Below are 22,771 nucleotides of genomic sequence, written 5' to 3'. Positions count from 1 at the left end.
TCCGCGATATCCACCACACGAAGTAACGAGTAACGAGCCTATCTAAATCCCAGTAACGAGTAACGCGTTCCTGGTTTTGGCATAATAACTAGTTACCGTGCTCGTTACCACAATAATAACGTAGTTACTGTAACGCGTTACTTAATAACGCCTTAGTCCCAACACTGGTCTTAAATAATCAGGCCCCATCTTATCTTAATGACCTTGTAGTACCATATCACCCTATTAGAGCACTTCGCTCTCACACTGCAGGCCTACTTGTTGTTCCTAGAGTATTTAAAAGTAGAATGGGAGGCAGAGCCTTCAGTTTTCAGGCCCCTCTTCTGTGGAACCAGCTTCCAGTTTGGATTCAGGAGACAGACACTATCTCTACTTTCAAGATTAGGCTTCAAACTTTCCTTTTTGCTAAAGCATATAGTTAGGGCTGGACCAGGTGACCCTGAATCCTCCCTTAGTTATGCTGCAATAGACGTAGGCTGCCGGGGATTCCCATGATGCATTGAGTTTTTCCTTTCCAGTCACCTTTCTCACTCACTATGTGTTAACAGACCTCTCTGCATCGAATCATATCTGTTATTAATCTCTGTCTCTCTTCCACAGCATGTCTTTATCCTGTCTTCCTTCTCTCACCCCAACCAATCACAGCAGATGGCCCCGCCCCTCCCTGAGCCTGGTTCTGCCGGAGGTTTCTTCCTGTTAAAAGGGAGTTTTTCCTTTCACACTGTTGCCAAAGTGCTTGTTCATAGGGGGTCATATGATTGTTGGGTTTTTCTCTGGTTCTATTATTGTACGATCTACTGTGCAATATAAAGCGCCTTGAGGCAACTGTTGTTGTGATTTGGCGCTATATAAATAAAATTGAATTGAATTGAATATTGATTTCCAAAATAAGACTATTAGCAAATCCTTCATGGTATCCCCTGTATTATTCTAACTTTTCATTGATACATTTAATGAAACAGAAATAATCACTTAAAAATAATATGATGTCAAGGCCCTCTCTTTATTTTTTTAAACTCAGTGAAGTATAGTGATAAGAATGTTTTCCAGTTAGAAAAGCTTGTCTAGTTAGACAAGCAAGTGCCCACAGTTGTGAAAATGAGTTTTTACCAGCTATGCCAAATTTCCAAGGCAAAGCCCTATATTCCACATAAAGACCTTGAAAAGCTTATCCACGCCTTCATTATTTCTAGATTGGACTATTGCAACTTGCTATATTTCGGCCTCCAATTCTCTCTCCTCCAGTGCTTGCATTTAGTTCAAAATGCCGCATCACACCTCTTAACTGGCACCAGAAGGCATGATCACATCACCCCTGTTCTAGCCAATCTACCATTGGCTCCCCATCAAGTACTGTATCGTTTTTAAAATTCGTTTGTATAATTTTAGAATTTTAAATAACCTGGCACCAAGTTACCTAACCGACCTCATCGACTTGTATAGCCCCATAAGAGCACTTAGATCCTCTAGCCAACTGCTCTTAGTGCAACCAAGGCCCCGACGAAAGACTAGAGTATCGATCTTCCAATCGATATTGGCACATCAGAACCCATACAATCGTTTAAATTGCGTTTAAAAACTCACTTGTTTAATCTAGCCTTTTAAGCAAATTAGTTCGGACTTCCACCTGGTCTGCATTTGTGCTACATAACTGTAACTGTTTTTGTTGGATTTTGTTGTAACCCGCATTCCGGCACTTGTGTGAAGCACTTTGATGGACACTGGTCCTTTTTAAATGTGCTATAGAAATGAACACTTGATTGATTGATTGATTGATTGATTGATTGAGAAAAAAGTCCTGAAATCAATTAAATCAATGTCTACTTACTTTTAAAATTTAGAATTTTACATTTAAATTTAAAAAGTAGATGTTGTGAGAAGCATTAAGCCACTTTGCTCTGTTTTAAGTGTCGTAAATAGAATTGCATTGAATTGCCCTTTATTTCCATTGTACATGTAAAATGAAATTATGGGTGCTCCACACCAACTGTGGATAAATAAAATATAAATAGTAAAACAGCAGGAATAAATAACAAACAGGAGAAATATATACAATCAAGACGAATCTATAAAAAAACAAGAGAAAGGCATACAATAGAAAAGGAACACATTGGAGAACAGGTTGCAAAGTGCTTGAAAGTAGAGCAAAGGACTTGGTCTGAGTAGAGTCTGTGTGTGATTGGCCTTAGTGATGAGGGTTACTCAGACCATGGCTCAGATTGGTGAGGTGGGTGGGCAGGGGTGGGATTTGGGGGGAAAGTGTTTGCTGATAGTGTTTGACCCCTGCGTACCAAACACCCAAGCAGTAGGAGAGAACGCTTTCCTTTGAGGAGTCGTAGAAGGCCAGTTGCATCTTCCAGTCCAGGTTATTCTCCCTCTGGACACAGAGGAAATGAATCCACTGCTGGACCTTCTTTACCAGGGCGATGGTGTTGGTGGAGCCATTCTCCATTTGTAATGTGGGGAGTGGACCGGCCTGTGCCTCCCAAAGTCCATGATAGGTTGTTTCAGGTCCTCCCTGGACGACCTGCTTGTGGTGTGCTTGTGTGTGCCTCTCTCCCTTTTTTCCTTCTCCCCACCCTCTGGGTCTGCTTCCAGGAGAGTGAAAGTGTGGCGACCCCTGACCCGGAAGCATCTCCGCTCAGCAACCGACACACCTGTACCTAATCTTCCACCCAGCTGTCACTAATCAGCCCCCATTTTGGGCTGAGGTAACGGTGTGTCTGGACGGCAGTCGACGGTGGATTGTACTCGAAGGTCGGTAGTAAAGTGTGCTCGTTATTGGTGATGTAGCTTTAGCTGGCTAACCTGCTCATCTGTTGTTGTCGCTCGTCTTTTAGGAGGAAAAGTACGGGGTGGAGGGTTGGAGAAAAGAAGCTTGCTAGGATTATCACTCAAGAGGAGAAGCACACTAGGATTACCACTGGGGAGACTCACCTGCACCACCACTGGGAATTTGGAGAAAACCACTGTTGGACTATTGCACTTCTTTTCATGTTTAAGACTGCTTTTTTGGGGGGGACTGTAAATAAACTCACTGTCTGCTTTGCATCCAGAGCTTCGCGACTGAGTCTGTATTTCCCATTACCCGTGACACGATGTTCAGTTTTGGGTTATTTTCTGAGCACCAACGGGACAAGTTCTCTACCCTCACCCTGTACGCCGTCTCATCTCCAACAGAAACCTGGACTCTCCATAGCAAGTGTCCAGTTACCAAGACCCTCTGAAGGTCTACTAGAAGATGTGGCCTGGCTCCAAAATGAACAGCTACAAGAAGCAGTCCCCTCCATGGAGAGGGAGACAAGAAGCCAAGATCAAGCCATAATGGAGGGAAGTTAGCCAACTATCGGAGCTGTAGAAAAGTGCGATGATAAAAGAGGTACCTAAAAAGTGCTGTTCATAACTGAAGCCTTGGAAACTGCCAACCAAAGACTCACAGCCTTGGCCAGCTGCTTGAAGAGGTATGCCAGAGAGTTAGCGGAAAACTCCACTGAACCATCCAAGGTGTACTCTTAGTGGCAGAGCACACTTAAAGACAGCACACTTAAAGGAAAGTGGAACAATTTTATTGACTGACCAATGCGTTTCGGCTTGTGGCCTTCATCAGGGTCATAGTAACACATAGTAGAAATGTGCTTAAATAAAAGACAGGAAACGGAAAAAAATTCAAATGATCCAATCACATCTTCATAGATAAACCGGCTGACATATAACAGGTTGGTATTGGTTAATTGGTTCAATAGTCATGCCCAAGTAAATACTGGACTAGATCTTTAATGATGAAGACGGGGCGGAGGAGACATAATTCCCACCTGTCTTAAAATAATACATGCATGAAATACATAAGAATATTACAAATATACAAAACAAACCACAAAATGATTACAAAGGAAAGCATTTAATTATGAATGATCTAGTCCAGTATTTACTTGGGCATGACTTAACCAAACCAAAATGATCAAAACTGATGATAATCCAACTTTGGACTACGAATACGAACTGATAAATCTCAACCTGATGAATTAACAGAGCAACCATGTTTTGGCTTACTGTGCAATTTTACAAACCCCTACTCGTTCAAGGTACTACTCTCTAGAAGTATCTCTGGACAACCTAGCATATTGCAGACAAGCTTGTCAGAAGGAGTGGTTCACTAGCTACCCCAGGTCTTCATGTGCAACATATTTTAGAAGAATGTTGGGGTGAATTTGATCAAAGCATGGTAATTTTAAGTCAGTACTGCTACCTGATGTATCCCTCCACACTGCTTTGTCCTCTGAGCTGGTCCTCCATCAGGTAGGTGTTGTGGGATGATGAGATGAAATAATGACAGAGTGGCTGAGTCATGTCCTGAAAGATCCCCCTCCGCTGTGGGTTAAAAATGGAGCCTTCAGCTGAGCCGAGGTACATCAAAAAGCCATCAAATGTCATGGCATTCATGCGCTTGGCTGGAATGACAGTAAGATGGTGTCAATGTCTTTTAACGTAATACGTTAACTGTACCATAAAATCTCATGAGGGAATAGATTAATCCTAATGTCATAAAAATTATACTCAAACAAAACATCAAGATGCAGTGTATTCTTTACAATGTGTGCACCTTTGTCTGAGGGTTCATAGCACTCAATGAGCTGCTTAGCATGCAGTTGGATATCACCCCCCTCAAGCTGTTCCTCTCTAAGGAAGTCCTCCAGGTTGCTTTGGGATAGCTTCTGACCATCAGAGTATTCCTGAAATACCTTCAGTACATCCTCTCGCTGAGTCAACATTTTGTAGAAGAGCACAAACTCATCATTCTCCAGGGTACCTGATTGGGACTTATCAGCCATCTGAGACAAGAGGCAAAAAATGTGTACTGTATAGCTAGGTGGACAGATGCATCAAAGTGTAAGATCTCCTAATCCTAGTACTAAGAAAATTACAACAGAACCCAAACAACCTTAAAACTGAATATTTAAATCATAGGAATGTGTATACTTTGTTAGTATACACATTTAGTACAGGTCTCTCACTGTAAAAAGGTGGTGAGCATGATGTTCATTCATGTCCACATTCATCATCTTCAGCAGGTCTTGCACTTCCTTAAAGTTCATCCTGCCATCATTGTTCTTGTCTGCCTTTTTGAACCATTCACCAATCCATCTGAATACAACAATCAAGGAACTTTCTAATAAAACTTTTTTTTTTGCTACAGTAATCGTACAATGGTCACTGTAAATGGTAAATGGCCTGTATTTGTATAGCGCTTTACTTAGTCCCTAAGGACCCCAAGGCGCTTTACACTACATTCAGTCATTCACCCATTCACACACACACATTCACATACTGGTGATGGCAAGCTACATTGTAGCCACAGCTGCCCTGGGGCGCACTGAGAGAGGCGAGCCTGCCGGACACTGGCGCCACCGGGCCCTCTGACCACCACCAGTAGGCAACAGGTGAAGTGAAGTGTAAAGAGATACCTTATTGATCCCACAACGGAAATTGTTACCTAACAGCATCATGACAATCTACAATAAACACCACAATTAAAAGAGTCACAGGGGCCTGGTAAGGGCTTATACTATGACAAAGTCCAGTGTATGTATGTATGTATGTATGTATGTATGTATGTATGTATGTATGTATGTATGTATGTATGTATGTATGTATGTATGTACGTATGTATGTATGTACGTATGTATGTATGTACGTATGTACGTATGTATGTACGTATGTATATACACACACATACATATATTCAGTACCTCTATTGCTTAAGCCACTGCACTGAGCTGCGGCCACAAGGTGGTTGGTGTCCACAAGGACAGTGGTGCTCTACCTGCACAGTGTATAGTGCTGGTGGAGCGCTGCTGACTTTGACTGAGAAAATTGTAGGGCAGTGGAAGAAATACTTCGAGGACCTCCTTAATCCCACTGGCACATCTTCCGTGGAGGTGGAGTCTGGGAACGAGGGGGGCAACTCGCTTATCTCCAGGGGTGAAGTCACTGAGGCAGTTAAACAACTCCTTGATGGCAGGGCCCTTGGGGTGGATGAGTTCCTAAATGATCTGGATGTTGTAGGGCTGTCTTGGTTGACACGCCTCTTCAGTGTTGTGTGGAGATCAGGGGCAGTACCTCTGGATCGGCAGACTGGGGTGGTGGAAAGGAAAGTCCTCGGATACAGAAGGAACAATGCGGTTTTTGTCCTGGTCGTGAAACACTGGACCAGCTCTTCATCCTCTTGAGGATACTTGAGGGTGCATAGGAGTTTGCCAGAGTCACCAAAGTGGACTGAGAAAGTTCTCTCCTGAACCACTCAAAAGCTGTACCTTTGATGCCCACATGGTATTCTAAGTGGGACATGAGATGGTCTACTGCAGGGGTCCCCAACTCGAGGCCTCGAGGGCCGGTGTCCTGCAGGTTAGATCTCACCCTGGGTCTACACACCTGAATCAAATGATTAGTTCATTATCAGGCCTCTGGAGAACTGCAAGACATGTTGAGGAGGTAATGTAGCCATTTGAATCAGCTGTGTTGGATCACAGACACATCTAAAAACTGCAGGACACCGGCCCTTGAGGCCTCGAGTTGGGGACCCCTGGTCTACTGTTAGTGATGTGTCGGTCGCGAACGAAACGGCTCTTAGAGCCGACTCTTTGAAGTGAACAACACGAGCCGTGGTATGAGGGGCCGTACAAGCCAAAATTCATTCTTTCACTCTCACATACATATATTCTTCTGTCAGACACACGTATTGTCACTCTCACATACATATATTCTTCTTTCACATACATATACTTTCACTCTCACATAGTTCAGGGCTCTAGACTAACTTTTTGCCATGGGTGCACCGGTATGCCTAACTCTAAAAATTTAGGCGTACTGGCACAAAAGTTAGGCGCACTCAAACTTTTCAACCGCATCGCTTAACACCGCAGTTTTATATGTGCACTTTCTTTGGGGGGGGAAATCCATACAGACAATATTCATTTCTAAATGATTAACTAACAAACTTGTGCTTAAATTGCTTTGTCAATATTGTAGAAAATGTTAAACTTAATCATCATCATCGGCTCCTCTGACGACCTGTTTGCTGCTGCCTGCTGCTGAAAGGCAGTGGGGAGAGGGGACACTTGGGCAGTGCATTTATTGCAGCATATAATGTGTTTTCTGGATACACTGCTGTTTTTTCAGCATTCAAAGATTGATGGCACCGTGTCAGAGCTGGCTATGAATTTCAGACGGATCAGTCCTTAACTTAACACAAAAGTTATCAATAGTTCTTTTCATCTTTTCTTATTACCCACAGCTACATCCACTGCTGTCGGGCCTAGGCTGCTCACTAGGGCTGGGTATCATCACTGATTTCTACAATTCATTCGATTCCGGTTCACAAAGTCCTGATTCGATTCAATTTAGCCTCAGACAGTCAGAAATATTATAATTCTGATCATTTATCAGCACTGATACATGTGAGACTTCATCAGAATTGTGAACATCACAGCAGATGCCTTTGTGTCAAAGTAACTGAGAATAAAACACAGAAAAACATGAAGCAGATTTTCCTGGTCTGGCGTTTTATAGCAGATAACCTTAAAAATATTCTGCAATTTTGCATAATTTTAAGAAGTTTAAATTTCTTCAGTATTGAACAGCAGAAATTAGGCTTTCTTGTCCGAGGTCATTTAAGTGGAAAAAAGAAAAGAAAAAGACAGCGGCCCACAGCGCTGTAAACAACGGTAGACTGGTGGGTGATAAGAGAATGAATGATGCAGAAAACAGATTTGAGACGGGAAACTGTTCTTGAAGTACAGAGAGAGAGAGAGAGAGAGAGAGAGAGAGAGAGAGAGAGAGAGAGAGAGAGAGAGAGCTGTGCATGAAGTGTGATTTTTATCGTGGTGGAAGCAAAACAGCAAAAGTCAGAGGGAATTCATGACGACATTGATCAAATGTGAAGCGTAGTTTGCTGCTTCTTTTGCTGCTGGCTCGGCGAATTTTGGTTGGAGAGACAAAACCTGCAGCTCAGAATCAGCGCAGAAAGACGTAAACACAGCGCGGACCAGACGCATCAGAATCGCTGAGCTCTGACAGCGTGTCCGTGTTCAGGCCGTGGGGTGAGAAAGCCGAGAAAGACAAAGCTGATTCTGATGCGTCGGGTCCGCTCTGTGTTTACGTCTTTGTGTGGAATCCGTTAATGAATTGATATCGCTTTATTCAAGCTACTCACCTCTCTCTTCCACCTGCACTTTCAACTGGACCACGGCCAATCAGAGAGGTCCCGCCCCTGACTATCTCTGATTGGTTTAGTCCACGACAGTGGCATAATGTGTGTCTGTTGTTGACCACACGGAGAGTTGCAGAGATTTTTTTTCTTTTTTTTTGTTACCCGAAAATATTTGGTCGCACCGGTGCGACCAAATATTAGAGTTTGTCATTAGAGTGACAAAAAACGTATGGAATATATATTAATAATAAAGATTACAACAACAATACTGTGAATGCTTTTCAAGCATTCACACTAATTAAAGCAACAAAACAACCTGAAGAGCCGGTTGGGAGCCGAAAGAGCCGGCTCTCTAAAAAGAGCCGGAAATCCCATCACTATCGACTGTATCAAAAGTAGCAGTCAGAGTAGTTCAAGGAGAAACCACTGCTGACCAATAAGAACAAAAAAGGCTCACCTCAGTTTTGCCAGAAAACATTTGATCCACAAGACTTTTGGGAATATATTCTCTGGACTGATGAGACAAAAGCAGAACTTTTTGGAAGGTGTTTGTCCCATTATATCTGGGGTAAAAGTAACACAGTTGTAACACACCTTTTAAGAAAATGAACATCATATTAACAGTAAAAAAAAAAAAATGATGGTGGTAGTGTGGTCTGGGGCTGTTTTGCTGCCTCAGGACCTGGAAAACTTTCTGTGGTAAATGAAACCATGAATTCTGTTGTCAAATAAAACATCCTAAAGGAGATTGTCCGGCCATCTGTTCATGACCTCAAGCTGAAGTGCACTTGGGTTCTAGAGCAGAATAATGATCCAGCAAGTTCACCTCTGAATGGTTTAAGAAAAACAAAATGAAGACTTTGGAGTGGCCTAGTCAAAGTTCTGACCTGAATCTGATTGAGATGCTGTGGCATGAACTTAGAAAGGCGGTTTGTGCTCGAAAACCCTCCAATGTGGCTGAATTACAACAATTCTACAAAGATGAGTGTGCCAAAATTCCTCCATCGCGCTGTAAAAGATTCATTGCCAGTTATCGCAAGCGCTTGATTGCAGTTGTTGCTGCTAAGGGTGGCCCAACCAGTTATTAGGTTTAGGGGCAATCACTTCACACCGGGCCATGCAGGTTTGGAGTTTTTCCCCTTTAGGGTTTCCCCCTTAATAATAAACACCTTCATTTAGAAACTGCATTTTGTTTACTTGTGTTATCTTTGTCTAACATTTAAATTTGAGGCAGATGATCTGCTGTCGCAATTGCCACAGGTACACATAGAAATGAAGGCTACAGTACAACAAGCCTGACAGCTCATCACTTTCATGTTACCTGTTAAAGATCCAGCACTGGCTGCTAGCTGGGGTCAGCATACATGTAGCTGTAAGATCACACTGGGTTCTTCGCCAGTTTTGTGTTAGCCTGCTATCTGTTCGGATTTTTGCAAAGAGCTGACATTTTGATAGCAGTATACTGCAGTTTCTTTCCTTGACGTACTTTATTACTATGTTTTCATGCAATAAAAATAAACCCCAAATCTCCACTCCCCAAAAGTTGTAGACCCGGCACTATAGTTCTCCTCCCTGCACACAAAAGAATAGCACATGTCTGCAGGAAGAAGAAGATATGCTTGATTTTTTTCCTCTTTCTATCTGACATGCAAATGTGATTATATGATTACCGAGTTTAGTACAGTAACTCGTTACATTACTGTATTACTGAAAAATGTAATGTGTTGTAATGTACACCCAACACAAATTCTTTATATATACTTAGGTTGACAGCATATGTATGTAAACTGAGTGAAGGATACTGATCGAGTTTCTCCCTCTCACCCATGTTTTCCACATTCTCAATCAGTTTTCTCATGCCCCATATCCAGGACTGTGCTTCCTCAGCTGACTCGGCCACCAGGTCCAAATTGCCTCTGCGACCGCGAAAGACCAATGTGAAGCATCTGTCAGGTGGGAACTCATCTGCAATACTGAGTAGCACCTCACTCTGGTGCCCCTCTCGAACTGCTTCCACATCATTCACAGAAACTAGGAACAAAGAAAATGGAATTTAAGAGGTTTTAGACATGAAAGCAATAAAAAAAAAAATTATATTGCTCACATGAAATTTTACAAATATCATATTATTTTAAAAAAAAAATCTAGAGAAAACAAAGAAAAGAAAAAACAATCAAAAACTAAAACAGCAAAATGAACAATTGATGAAAATAACAAATCAAATCCTGTTTGGTGAAAATGATGAAAATTTGGCATGGTGGATGCATGGATGAAATGTACTCAACAGACAGGAAAGCAGTTAGAAAATGTTTCAAACCTGTGTATTACCCAGATTGTCAGCATGCTTAATGCCAAGAACTTGTGACCCGCACACACATATACTTGTAAGTAAAACACCCACCGTTGAATGGGGTCTATTAGGTAATTTTTCCACTGGTTCTTTAATTATAACGTTCTCTTACATGTGGAGCGGACATTGCCAGCCTTCTTAGACTGGTACCAGATGGTCATGAAGTCATCCTCCAGCTTGAAATATCGCTGCTTCTTCCAGTTACGAGACTTAATTTTCCTCATCATCGCCCCTACCAGCATGGCCTGGAGGTTATCATCCCCCTGACTACCTGCATAAAAGAGAGTCATCACAAATAAAAAATAAAGCATGGTTCGAAGAAATTCAAATGCAAACATGCCATGTTTAATTTCAAGTTTCTGATAGGCTAATGTGAAGTTCCATTACACATCCAAATTCACCAGCGTTATGACACTGTCTAGAAATCTACTACTGAATAGATATGCTAAACAAAAAAAATTAATATGCATCTTAAATGTGAATTTAAAAAAAAAAAAAAAAAAAAAGAACATTTCATTTAAGTCAGGTTTAACAAAATAAGATTTAGTTTGTTTCATCTGTGAATCAAATATTAAGCAGATATTCTACTCACATTTGTGTTCTTTATCTTTCTAAAATTAGAGTGACAAGAATAATGCTGTCTGAACTGTTTAAAATGAATCAGATGTCTGGATTTTCTGACATGAATTCCAATGTGCACACACAGGAAAAAGGTCAAGGGGGAAAAAGGAACATATACCTATTAATTAAACAAAGTTACCCCACCACAGCAGGCATAAACAAGACATGAGCTGACTTACGGAGGCCATTTCCTGTGGAAGCCATTTGTTGTGTGGTCACTCTGCCATCTAAAGGGCATAACACAGCAGTCAGTGCAAGAAAAGGAGAACAGCTCTCATTGGTTCAATCACATAGATTCAAATGATTTTTTCAGTGTAATCATATATTTATATACTTGACATGACATGAATATACCGTTTCTCTTTATTACATGATCTCTCAACACTTCCTTTTAACGCAATCCCATATGAATATCATGATTCCAACATGATTACGTTTTAACTCAGTTACATAGGAATACTTTTTCTCTTCATGGGTCTGTGGTTCAAACACAATATACTCTATATAGTTCCTTATATCAAATCATACATGGTAAAGTCAGGCATTCCCTAAACATTTGCTTAGTCATTCTGACCATACACTAAAAGCTCGTCCGCCTCAGACAAGATGTGGGCGTTGTGCCATTTTTATGTTCTCAATTAACACAAACAATAGCAGCACAGAAGTACACACAGACAAAAGATCAGAACTCTGGTATCAGAAACATTTCGTTGTGGTGATTCTAACTTTATTGATTAAATTTTGATTAGATCTATTCTATCATATTCTGATTAGATTTAAGAATAATTAACTATTAGCAAAATCACACTGTACAGATAAACTCTGGTATGTCACTCTATATAACTTTAATCATAAAAGGCTGGATGTAAAGTCCTTTTGCCCTCCCTCAGATGTATTGAGGGATAAGCCGGAGGAACCCATCTAATCTCTTTCACCTCTCTCTTAATAGCTGTCTCATTAGTAGTACCTGTGAGCGTTGCTACAGCGTTCAGCGTTCCATGCTTCAACAGAATTATTTAAAAAATAAATGCATAGAACAGGCCTGGACAAAAATGATGGTACCCACAACTTAATATTTTGTTGCACAACCTTTTGAGACAATCGCTGCAATCAAACGATTCCTGTAACTGTCAAAGAGACTTCTGCACCTATCAGCAAGTATTTTGGCCCACTCCTCATGAGCAAGCTGCTTCAGTTGTTTCCGGTTTGAAGGGCATCTTTTCTAGATGGCATGTTTCAGCTCCTTCCAAAGATGCTCAATAGGATTGAGGTCAGGGCTCATAGAAGGCCACTTAAGAATAGTCCAGTGTTTTCCTCTTAGCCATTCTTGGGTGTTTTAACTGTCTGTTTTGGGTCATTGTCCTGTTGCAAGACCCATGACTGTGACTGAGACCAAGCTTTCTGACACTGGCCAGCACATTTCTCTCTAGAATCCCTTGGTAGTCTTGAGATTTCATTGTATCCTGCACAGATTCAAGACACCCTGTGCCAGATGCAGCAAAGCAGCCCCAGAGCATAACAGAGCCTCCTCCATGTTTCACAGTTGGGACAGTGTTCTTTTCTTGATATGCTTCATTTTTCCGTCTGTGAACATAGACCCGATGTGCCATGGCAAAATGTTCCATTTTTGTCTCATCCTTCCATAGGACATTCTCTCAGAGGCTTTGTGGCATGTCAACATCTAGTTTGGCATATTCCAGTCTGGCTTTTTTATGATTTGTTTTCAATAATGGTGTCCTCCTTGGTCGTCTCCCAAACAACGATAGATGGTGTGATCTGACACTGATGTTCACTGAGCATGAAGTTCACCTTGGATCTCTTTAGAAGTCTTTCGGGCTCTTTTGTTACCATTCAGATTATCCATCTCACTTTTCCTCCTGCAGCCACGTCCAGGGAGGTTGGCTACAATCCCATGGATCTTAAATTTTCAAATAATATGTGCAAATGTAATCACAGGAATATCTAGCTGCTTGGAGATGGTCTTATAGCCTTTACCTTTAATATGCTTGTCTATGATTTTCTTTCTAATCTCCTGAGACAACTCTTTCCTTTGCTTCCTCTGGTCCATGTTGAGTGTGGTACACACCATGTCACCAAACAACACAGTGACAACCTGGAGTCCTGTATATAGGCCCACTGACTGATTACAGGATTGTAGACACCTGTGATGCTAATTAGTGGACACACCTTGGATTAACGTGTCCCTTTGGTCACGTTATTTTCAGTCTTTTCTAGGGGTATCATTTTTGTCCAGGCCTGTTCCATGCAGTTATTTTAAAAATAATTCTGGCATGGTTGAAAAGCAATTTTCTGACTTTCATTGGTTCAGATTCATAGAATCTTTATTTATTATTACTTTTGTCAGATTAAAGTTATTTCTGTGACCATTGTGAGTTTTTCTTTTATTGACCAAAGGGTACCAACAATTTTGTCCACGTCTGTAAGTTCAGGTGAAATCCTAGTAGCATCTCCAAATTGAAGGCCAAGTTCCTTTTAATGAGGCCTATCAGAGACAACTCGCAAAGTGGGTATTCCAAGAAGACCGTTCCCTCACCCTGTCAGCCCTTAGGCATTCTTCTACAAATTTGCAGTCAAGTTTGCAGGTTGATATGGCCAACAGCTTGCTAGGCAGACATTCCAGAACAGACTACACAAAGGAGGCCTACCGTGACTGCCCTTCATCATCAGGCATTTGTGTGCGTGACCAAGGTAGTGGCCAGCATGAGGAGGAGGTTTCAGACTGTTTTGTCTGTGTATGGTTCTTCCACGTGCTACTCAGCCCTAGTTTGTTAAACAAATAAATTGGTAAAGTGCCAATATATCTTGCTTCTTCAGACTTCCACTCAGAAAACAATACCAAAAAGAGTCAATCACAGAATAAGGTGTTGCGGATTGTCAAGGAAGTTTTTGATGGGAGCAACCCAGATAGTTAAAAGCTGCTCAACCCACAATGTCAAAGGCAGTGTGAAGCAGGCAGGATTGGGGACCCAAAATGCAGACTCTCAAAGGCAGGACTAACTCAAAACACAGATTTATTTCTGATTACAAAATACAAGTAGTATAAAAATCTATGTACTAAGCAGAGATGGGCAGTAACGCGTTACTTGTAACGCGTTACTGTAATCTGATTACTTTTTTCAAGTAACGAGTAATGTAAGGGATTACTATTGCAAAAAAAGGTAATTAGATTACCGTTACTTTCACGTAGGAACGCTGCGTTACTGCGTTACTAAAACCGTGATTTTTTGCGAGAACGTCTCATGACAGTGACGTAAGTGTGTGCGACGTTCGTGGCAACAGCTGTGTGCAGATCATAATATATCGAGTGCGGGACAGAGTGTAGCATGCAGCGTTTAAAGCGTGGAAGTACTGACCTTATTTTGAGTTTGATTCCATAAAAGTGACAAAACATTAGTGTCCGTTGTGCGTGGGAAGAAAACTTTTACAGCGAAAAAACCCTAAACTTCCAAGCAAGCAGCGAGTGCGCTACGACGTAATGTGAAATTCACTGAGAAACTCGCGGATTCTTCCACTGACCGCTGCGGCACACCTGCACCAGGGTAAACCTCCGCCTACCCCAGTCCTGCTTTACAGGTGAAAATAGAGCAACAGGACCGCTAGTCTTTGATTTTATTTATTTTCTGCTGTGTTTTACTTGCATCTATTTGAAAGAGTGAGTGTAAACACAAAAAAATATTTTATTTTATGTGCTGGAATGTGCAGAAAATAGGTTTAAATGTTAAACAAATTTCTTCCAGTCAGAGAATGTTGCATATAATTAAGTTTTTGCTTGATGCATAAAGTTAAAAGATTAAAACTAAATAAAACAAGTTTTAAAAGAGACTTTTCCATTTGATTACATTTTGTATGATGGATTATGCAGAAAAAGTAGAATTGGGCTGAAAGATCTATCGCTTTATCACCTATTCAGGTTGGAAATCGTGTTTTTAAAAAGTAACTAAGTAACTAAGTAACTAAGTAATTAATTACTTTTGAAAATAAGTAATCAGTAAAGTAACGGGATTACTTTTGGGGGGAAGTAATCAGTAATTAGTAACTGATTACTTTTTTCAAGTAACTTGACCAACACTGGTACTAAGCGGACAGGCAGCACACACAGCCAGGAATAGATGGAGAACGAGACGCCCGACAGAGGAAGACGCAGACACATAAATACATAATAGGGGAATAGGGCAGGTCCTGCCCCAAGTGGAGGAGTTTAAGTATCTCGGAGTCTTGTTCATGAGTAATGGGAGAAGGGACCGGGAGATCGACAGATGGATTGGTGGTGCAGCTGCAGTGATGCGCACGCTGCACCGGTCTGTTGTGATAAAGAGAGAGCTGAGTGTAAAAGCGAAGCTCTCAATTTACCGGTCGATCTACGTCCCTACCCTCACCTATGATCACGAGCTGTGGGTAGTGACCAAAAGAACGAGATCAAGGATACAAGCTGCAGATAAGCGGAAGATGGATGGGAATAGGGCACAGAGGAAACACCTAGGGGAACACAATCAACTGACGAGATGGGGGAAGCACAGCTGATTATAGTACACACAGAACAAGTGACTGTCAAAGTAAAACAGGAAGTATGCAAAACACACAGAGAGACTGACTAAGTACAGCCAATTGCAGGAGCAACAGAGATACAATGCTGAACAAGGGAATAAACAAGACAATAAACTTTTAAGATATTTTCAGCCCAGAATGTTGCTGTGTAAACTTCAAATATCTGCTCGATTTATCAAGATATCACATTATTGCAAAAGTGCACTAATGTTTTCGGAGATGCCTGTCCGCACAGCTGGACTGTGCGGACATGTAAAAATGATTTTTCATTTTTATGTTTATTTTTCTTATGATATAAACAATGAAAGGTGGTGGATTGGCCAATTTGTAATGACTGACTGTGGGCTGGACTAATGACATTACATCCGTATTGAGGTGAAGATGAAGCGATTTGTCTCGTACTTCAGCTAGAATGAAAAAAAGACACAAAGCTGGAGTTATTCTGTCTTTATGCTGCACAGCTGCCTCTTCTTCTCTCACTCTCTCCCCTCCCTCTCCTGTTGCTACTTCAATCATGAAACTGATCATTAATCAGCTGACCGACTGGTCAAGGCTCGGACTCCCGGCACATCGTTTTCACATCTTTCACTACCTGGGTTAAACACGATATGAGTCACTTAGATAACTTCTAAAAGTTAATGTTTGGGTTATTTCAGTGTTTGATTTGTTCCTGAGTAAATCGGTTTGGCTGAAATGAAAGTTCAGCTTCATAACTGGACCGTTTTATTTACTACTGAAGTCTTACTTGGAGAGCTGTCAGTATATTTAGAATTTCACCTGTCATATTATGAAAATGTTTCCTCCTGAATTTAAATATTTTTTTATGTTAGATTTAATTCAAAGTCAGCTGTTTAAATAAGAACAGAACATTTTACATCAGGGGATATGACGTGAAAATATCTTAAAAGTTTATTTTGTGATCCAGAAAGAGTAATATTTCAAACTCCACCACTCTGCGTTCCTCTGCAACTGCCTCTTTTGAGTTTTGGACAAAATGCATTCTGGGATATTTGCCTGGGTTTGGCTACGGTAGCTAGCGAGCTGATTGGAGACCAAAACAGCCAATCAGTTTTTTTTGCATCCAACTCTGTGATTGGTTGGTTTTGTTGGTTTTCTGTATGGTGTGCAGAAAGAGTTGAGACGTTGAGAGAGCGAGCGACACGCTGCGAGCAGGTCCGCAGAGATCTGAGCAAGAGCAAATGCAAAACCTGAGCAAGAGGGGCTGCTATTGTGTGTGTATATGGATAATAGCAAACGCTGAAATACATTTTTTCCACGCAGCAATGAATATTGTTCGCTCAAATTTTGCTTTTCTTCGCTCAAAATAAATTTCTCCTCAAAATGCAACACTTGCACTTGCGAATTCTTTTTACATGAGCTCAAATATTTTTTACGTGCGCTCAGAATAGTGGCACAAAAATAATGCCATACTCTAACAGGGTGATATGGTACTACAAGGTCATTAAGATAAGATGGGGCCTGATTATTTAAGACCTTGTATGTGAGGAGCAGGATTTTGAATTCAATTCTGGATTTAACAGGAAGCCAATGAAGGGAAGCCAAAACAGGAGAAATCTGCTCTCTCTTTCTAGTCCCTGTCAGGACTCTTGCTGCAGCATTTTGGATCAGCTGAAGACTTTTCAGCGAGTTTTTAGGACATCCTGATAATAATGAATTACAGTAGTCCAGCCTGGAAGTAATAAATGCATGAACTAGTTTTTCAGCGTCACTCTGAGACAGGATATTTCTAATTTTAGAGATGTTGCACAAATGGAAGAAAGCAGTCTTACATATTTGTTTAATATGTGCATTGAAGGACATGTCCTGGTCAAAAATGACTCCAAGGTTCCTCACAGCATTACTGGAGGCCAAGGTAATGCCATCCAGAGTAAGAATCTGCTTAGATACCATATTTCTAAGATTTTCAGGGCCGAGTACAATAACCTCAGTTTGATCTGAATTAAGAAGCAGAAAGTTAGCGGCCATCCAGGTCTTTATGTCTTTAAGACATTCCTGCAGTTTAACTAATTGGTGTGTGTTACCTGGCTTCATGGATAGATAGAGCTGGGTGTCATCTGCATAGCAGTGAAAATGTGCAAGGTGCCTATCAATCCTAAAAGCTTTTAGAGCAAAATATGGTCCCAACATGGTGTTTTTCAAGGAAGGCCTTGCATATTTTAAAACGACTGTGATAGTCTAAGGAGAGATATGTTGTTGCACTCTTGTCTAGTTGTGAAATGTTTTCAGTTGGTAGAAGGACTGCATAATCTGCAAAAAGTCCTGCAGCTGGTCTCCTCAGACATTTGTGGACTCTTGTTTAAAGAACAGGGTGTGGTACGCTGTCCCAACTTTTGTTGATATGTGTTGCTTAGAGATGGCACGATACCACTTTTTTCTGTCCGATACCGATACCGATATCATAAATTTGGATATCTGCCGATACCGATATGAATCCGATATAGTGTGTTTTTTAATCAATAAAACTGTTTTTTTTAATATCTTGCTGCATTTTGTATAAGTTCATACTCAAGTTTAAATAAACAACAACACTAAAGCTATTCTGTTATACCTGTATGTAAAAAATACACTGCACCCAAAATATTTCATAGTTCAGCAACACTGATCAATCTAATAAACTTAAACCTACTCCATCCTCCCTATTCTGGTATTTTAAAGAGTACTCAGCAGAAATATTAAGCAACCTAACTAATAGGGTTGCAAACTCCCAGCAAAAAAAAAAAAAAAAAAAAAAAAAAAATAGGGAACCACCCCCCACCCTCCACCTCATGATGCTTAAAAAATGCACAGAAATAAATTATTTTTCAAGAATAATTAAATAGATTCAACATCTTTCTTCAACAGAATTGCAGACTGCACAGATGGTACCTTCCCAAAGGAAAAAGTACTATAGCTTACTAGGGTATATTAGACTTAAGAGTTACTATATACAGTAATGGACTTCTATACATTTGACATCAGATTAAAACTTTGGGTGTAAGATTCAGATAATTATTTATTAAAAGCTACATATTTTAAATGAGAATAAGAAAGAAAAGTATGTCTTTGTGCCCCCTTTTCCCTGTTCATTCCCTATCGGCCCCCCTGGCTAAACTTTGCTAGATCCGCCCCTGCACAGTTACCAGCCGTCAGCTACGTAGAAAAGGATCCTGGTGTAGAAAGTAATATTAAATACATTCTAACAACAGCTTATCAAGCTTAAAGGTGCTGCTGTTGTTCAGCCGCTGGTTTCCTCTTTCTGGTGCAAAGTGGGCCAAAAACAAAGAAGAGAGACGGACTCGCAACAGAAAAGCCGATCAGCTGATCATTGATCAGTTTCACGATTGAAGTAGCGGCAGGAAGGTGAGGGAGAGAGAGAGGCAGTCACTCCATATATCGGTTGTTAAGCTTAACATGGGAACGCTTTACAAACATTCAGAGATGAACTTACACACTTGCTTTACTTCTCTCTGGGATAACTTCCTTGGAGATGAAATGATGGTTGAGGCTACAAATACACACAGCCGCTCTATCACGTGAGGCATACTGCTGCAACGTGCTACGGTTATGAGCCGAGTTACGCCGTGTCGCAAGTTTTGTGAGATGCTTTTTTTGATATTTAATGGATCGGAGTACATTTTTTATTTTTCGCCGATATCCGATCCAGTAATTTAGGTCAGTATCGGACCGATACCGATACGTGATATCGGATCGGTCCATCTCTAGTGTTGCTGCCAAAAAAATTCAAAATTACCCTTTTTTTTTTTCTTAAAATGGCACATTTTGGTGGCTTGATTCCAGTCTACATGCCAAATATCCTTAGGCTAGATAAAGATGTGGATGCATCCATTGGAGTGTGAACGTTAGATAGAAAGCACTTACATAGAAAGAACATAGAGAAAGTGCTTGTGTGAATGAGGCAAGTTGTGCAAAGTGCTTTGAGTGCTCAGAGTAGAAACGTGTTATATAAGAACCAGTCCCTTTACTTTTTAAAAGATCAGTTTTTGTACCACTGTATTAATAAGATCCTGTGGGATTTTCTTATATTATTAATAAATAAATTATTAAATTAATGAAATCAGTTCCTGGCCCGCATATCATTTTAGGCTGTTAATAAACTTTTCAAAGTGATCTTGTCAGTTTTTCCATACATGTAACATTTTCAGTGGGAGAAACGTTTCATCACTCATCCAGGTGACTTCTTCAGTCTCAGCTGACTGCAGGTTTCCCCAATCTTATAAACCGTACATTTGCATAATGACTGAAACCAGATTGGGGAAACCTGCAGTCAGCTGAGACTGAAGAAGTCACCTGGATGAGTGACGAAACGTTTCTCCCACTGAAAAACGTCCAGATGAACAGAATCAACTTTTGGAGATTTACTTACCTGGATGATTGAGCATGCATCAACACGTCCTACAGGGAGTGCAGAATTATTAGGCAAGTTGTATTTTTGAGGAATAATTTTATTATTGAACAACAACCATGTTCTCAATGAACCCAAAAAACTCATTAATATCAAAGCTGAATGTTTTTGGAAGTAGTTTTTAGTTTGTTTTTAGTTTTAGCTATTTTAGGGGATATCTGTGTGTGCAGGTGACTATTACTGTGCATAATTATTAGGCAACTTAACAAAAACAAATATATACCCATTTCAATGATTTATTTTTACCAGTGAAACCAATATAACATCTCCACATTCACAAATATACATTTCTGACATTCAAAACAAAACAAAAACAAATCAGCGACCAATATAGCCACCTTTCTTTGCAAGGACACTCAAAAGCCTGCCATCCATGGATTCTGTCAGTGTTTTGATCTGTTCACCATCAACATTGCGTGCAGCAGCAACCACAGCCTCCCAGACACTGTTCAGAGAGGTGTACTGTTTTCCCTCCTTGTAAATCTCACATTTGATGATGGACCACAGGTTCTCAATGGGGTTCAGATCAGGTGAACAAGGAGGCCATGTCATTAGTTTTTCTTCTTTTATACCCTTTCTTGCCAGCCACGCTGTGGAGTACTTGGACGCGTGTGATGGAGCATTGTCCTGCATGAAAATCATGTTTTTCTTGAAGGATGCAGACTTCTTCCTGTACCACTGCTTGAAGAAGGTGTCTTCCAGAAACTGGCAGTAGGACTGGGAGTTGAGCTTGACTCCATCCTCAACCCGAAAAGGCCCCACAAGCTCATCTTTGATGATACCAGCCCAAACCAGTACTCCACCTCCACCTTGCTGGCGTCTGAGTGGGACTGGAGCTCTCTGCCCTTTACCAATCCAGCCACGGGCCCATCCATCTGGCCCATCACGACTCACTCTCATTTCATCAGTCCATAAAACCTTAGAAAAATCAGTCTTGAGATATTTCTTGGCCCAGTCTTGACGTTTCAGCTTGTGTGTCTTGTTCAGTGGTGGTCGTCTTTCAGCCTTTCTTACCTTGGCCATGTCTCTGAGTATTGCACACCTTGTGCTTTTGGGCACTCAGTGATGTTGCAGCTCTGAAATATGGCCAAACTGGTGGCAAGTGGCATCTTGGCAGCTGCACGCTTGACTTTTCTCAGTTCATGGGCAGTTATTTTGCGCCTTGGTTTTTCCACACGCTTCTTGCGACCCTGTTGACTATTTTGAATGAAACGCTTGATTGTTCGATGATCACGCTTCAGAAGCTTTGCAATTTTAAGACTGCTGCATCCCTCTGCAAGATATCTCACTATTTTTGACTTTTCTGAGCCTGTCAAGTCCTTCTTTTGACCCATTTTGCCAAAGGAAAGGAAGTTGCCTAATAATTATGCACACCTGATATAGGGTGTTGATGTCATTAGACCACACCCCTTCTCATTACAGAGATGCACATCACCTAATATGCTTAATTGGTAGTAGGCTTTCGAGCCTATACAGCTTGGAGTAAGACAACATGCATGAAGAGGATGATGTGGACAAAATACTCATTTGCCTAATAATTCTGCACTCCCTGTATAACATTCACCAGCCAGCTGTTTTACTTCATGAATGAATGCAGACTCACTTTCTCTGAGTGCATATTCATGAGATGCCTGCTCCACAAAGAAGCACCATCCCCTTTCTTTAGCCTTCTGCCCTGTGCTGTTTATGCTGCTGGGAGTGATTTTGCTGGTCTTTCATGTTTTTATGTCTCATCATACACTTTTCATACTGTCTTTGTTAAGCTCTTTAATCCAGCTACGCTTGACAAATCTCTTTTTTTCATTACTGTTAGTCATTTATTTCTTTAACCAAGCTCTTTCTGTTTCACAGAATCAGTTACAATTGTCTCTGACATTAGTAAAGTCATTTGGTTTACCTAAACCACTGGCAGAGCTATACTATACTCTGACTACAACAAAAACCACAAAGCTGCTGTGTTACATATTGGTAAGTGTAAGGTGTTGTTTTTTATCAAGTGATAAAAGGTAGCATTTTACTAGAAAACAAAAAATATGACAAAGATTCCATTCAAATATTCAAGTATTACAGCAAGTAAGTGAGCGTGCTCCTGTGTTTCTGAAGAGTATGTGTCCTTTATAGTTCATACATAAGGAATCTAAAAGAAGCCATGGAAGAAAAAAACTGAGGCAGGGAGGAAAACATTGGAAAATGAAGGTGAATCTGACCTGTTGCAGGATCATCCCAGTCTCCAGCTGACTGCTGCTGTGCTGTTAAAAGATCATAAAATCTGGGAGCCTCTGCTGCTGCTGTGTATCTGCATGCCACAATGCACTGATAAAAGAACAAGTCAAACCTGGGTGAGCAGGCGAGTGAGCTGCTCACCTGCCCCTCCTCCTCACTGTTCCCCATCTGCTTCCTGTCCCCTTTCTAAAAGTGTTCTGCAAGTTGTGCATGCATTACATTTGGAGCTGAAGAAAGACTTCATTTGGATGCAAAAGTTCAACTCCTAAAACATCATGTATAGCACAGAGTTGGGGTGAAAGCGCTGTAAATAGCCTGAATTGTTTGGTGGGGAAGGGTTTCAGTACATGGTTTCGTGAGTTTAATTGGCATCATGAATCCA

The 22,771-nt window shown here is 40.9% G+C and overlaps 1 protein-coding gene across 2 annotated transcripts in view; it reads right to left on the bottom strand.

The window, feature by feature from the left end:
• Positions 1-22,537, bottom strand: part of plcd4a (phospholipase C, delta 4a) — an 80,820-nt gene extending 58,283 nt beyond the window's left edge. The window contains exons 1-7 of one of the 2 annotated variants that reach the window (XM_031736308.2): positions 22,374-22,537; positions 11,357-11,404; positions 10,669-10,827; positions 10,009-10,237; positions 5,013-5,142; positions 4,601-4,829; positions 4,247-4,448 (exon numbers count right to left, since the gene is read on the bottom strand). In XM_031736308.2, coding sequence (XP_031592168.1) covers positions 4,247-4,448; positions 4,601-4,829; positions 5,013-5,142; positions 10,009-10,237; positions 10,669-10,827; positions 11,357-11,381 — 974 coding nt within the window. In that variant the 5' untranslated portion in view covers positions 11,382-11,404; positions 22,374-22,537. Of the gene's footprint in view, positions 1-4,246; positions 4,449-4,600; positions 4,830-5,012; positions 5,143-10,008; positions 10,238-10,668; positions 10,828-11,356; positions 11,405-13,172; positions 13,271-22,373 lie in introns of those variants that run through there. The other variant, XM_039606390.1, reaches the window with a different exon arrangement.
• Positions 22,538-22,771: the final 234 nt, after the last annotated feature.

The sequence above is a fragment of the Oreochromis aureus genome, linkage group 23 (assembly GCF_013358895.1).
Source record: "Oreochromis aureus strain Israel breed Guangdong linkage group 23, ZZ_aureus, whole genome shotgun sequence".
Classification (NCBI taxonomy): Eukaryota; Metazoa; Chordata; class Actinopteri; order Cichliformes; family Cichlidae; genus Oreochromis; species Oreochromis aureus.
The sequence above is the reverse complement of the archived record's forward strand: the minus strand, read 5'-3'. Positions and strand labels throughout refer to the sequence as shown.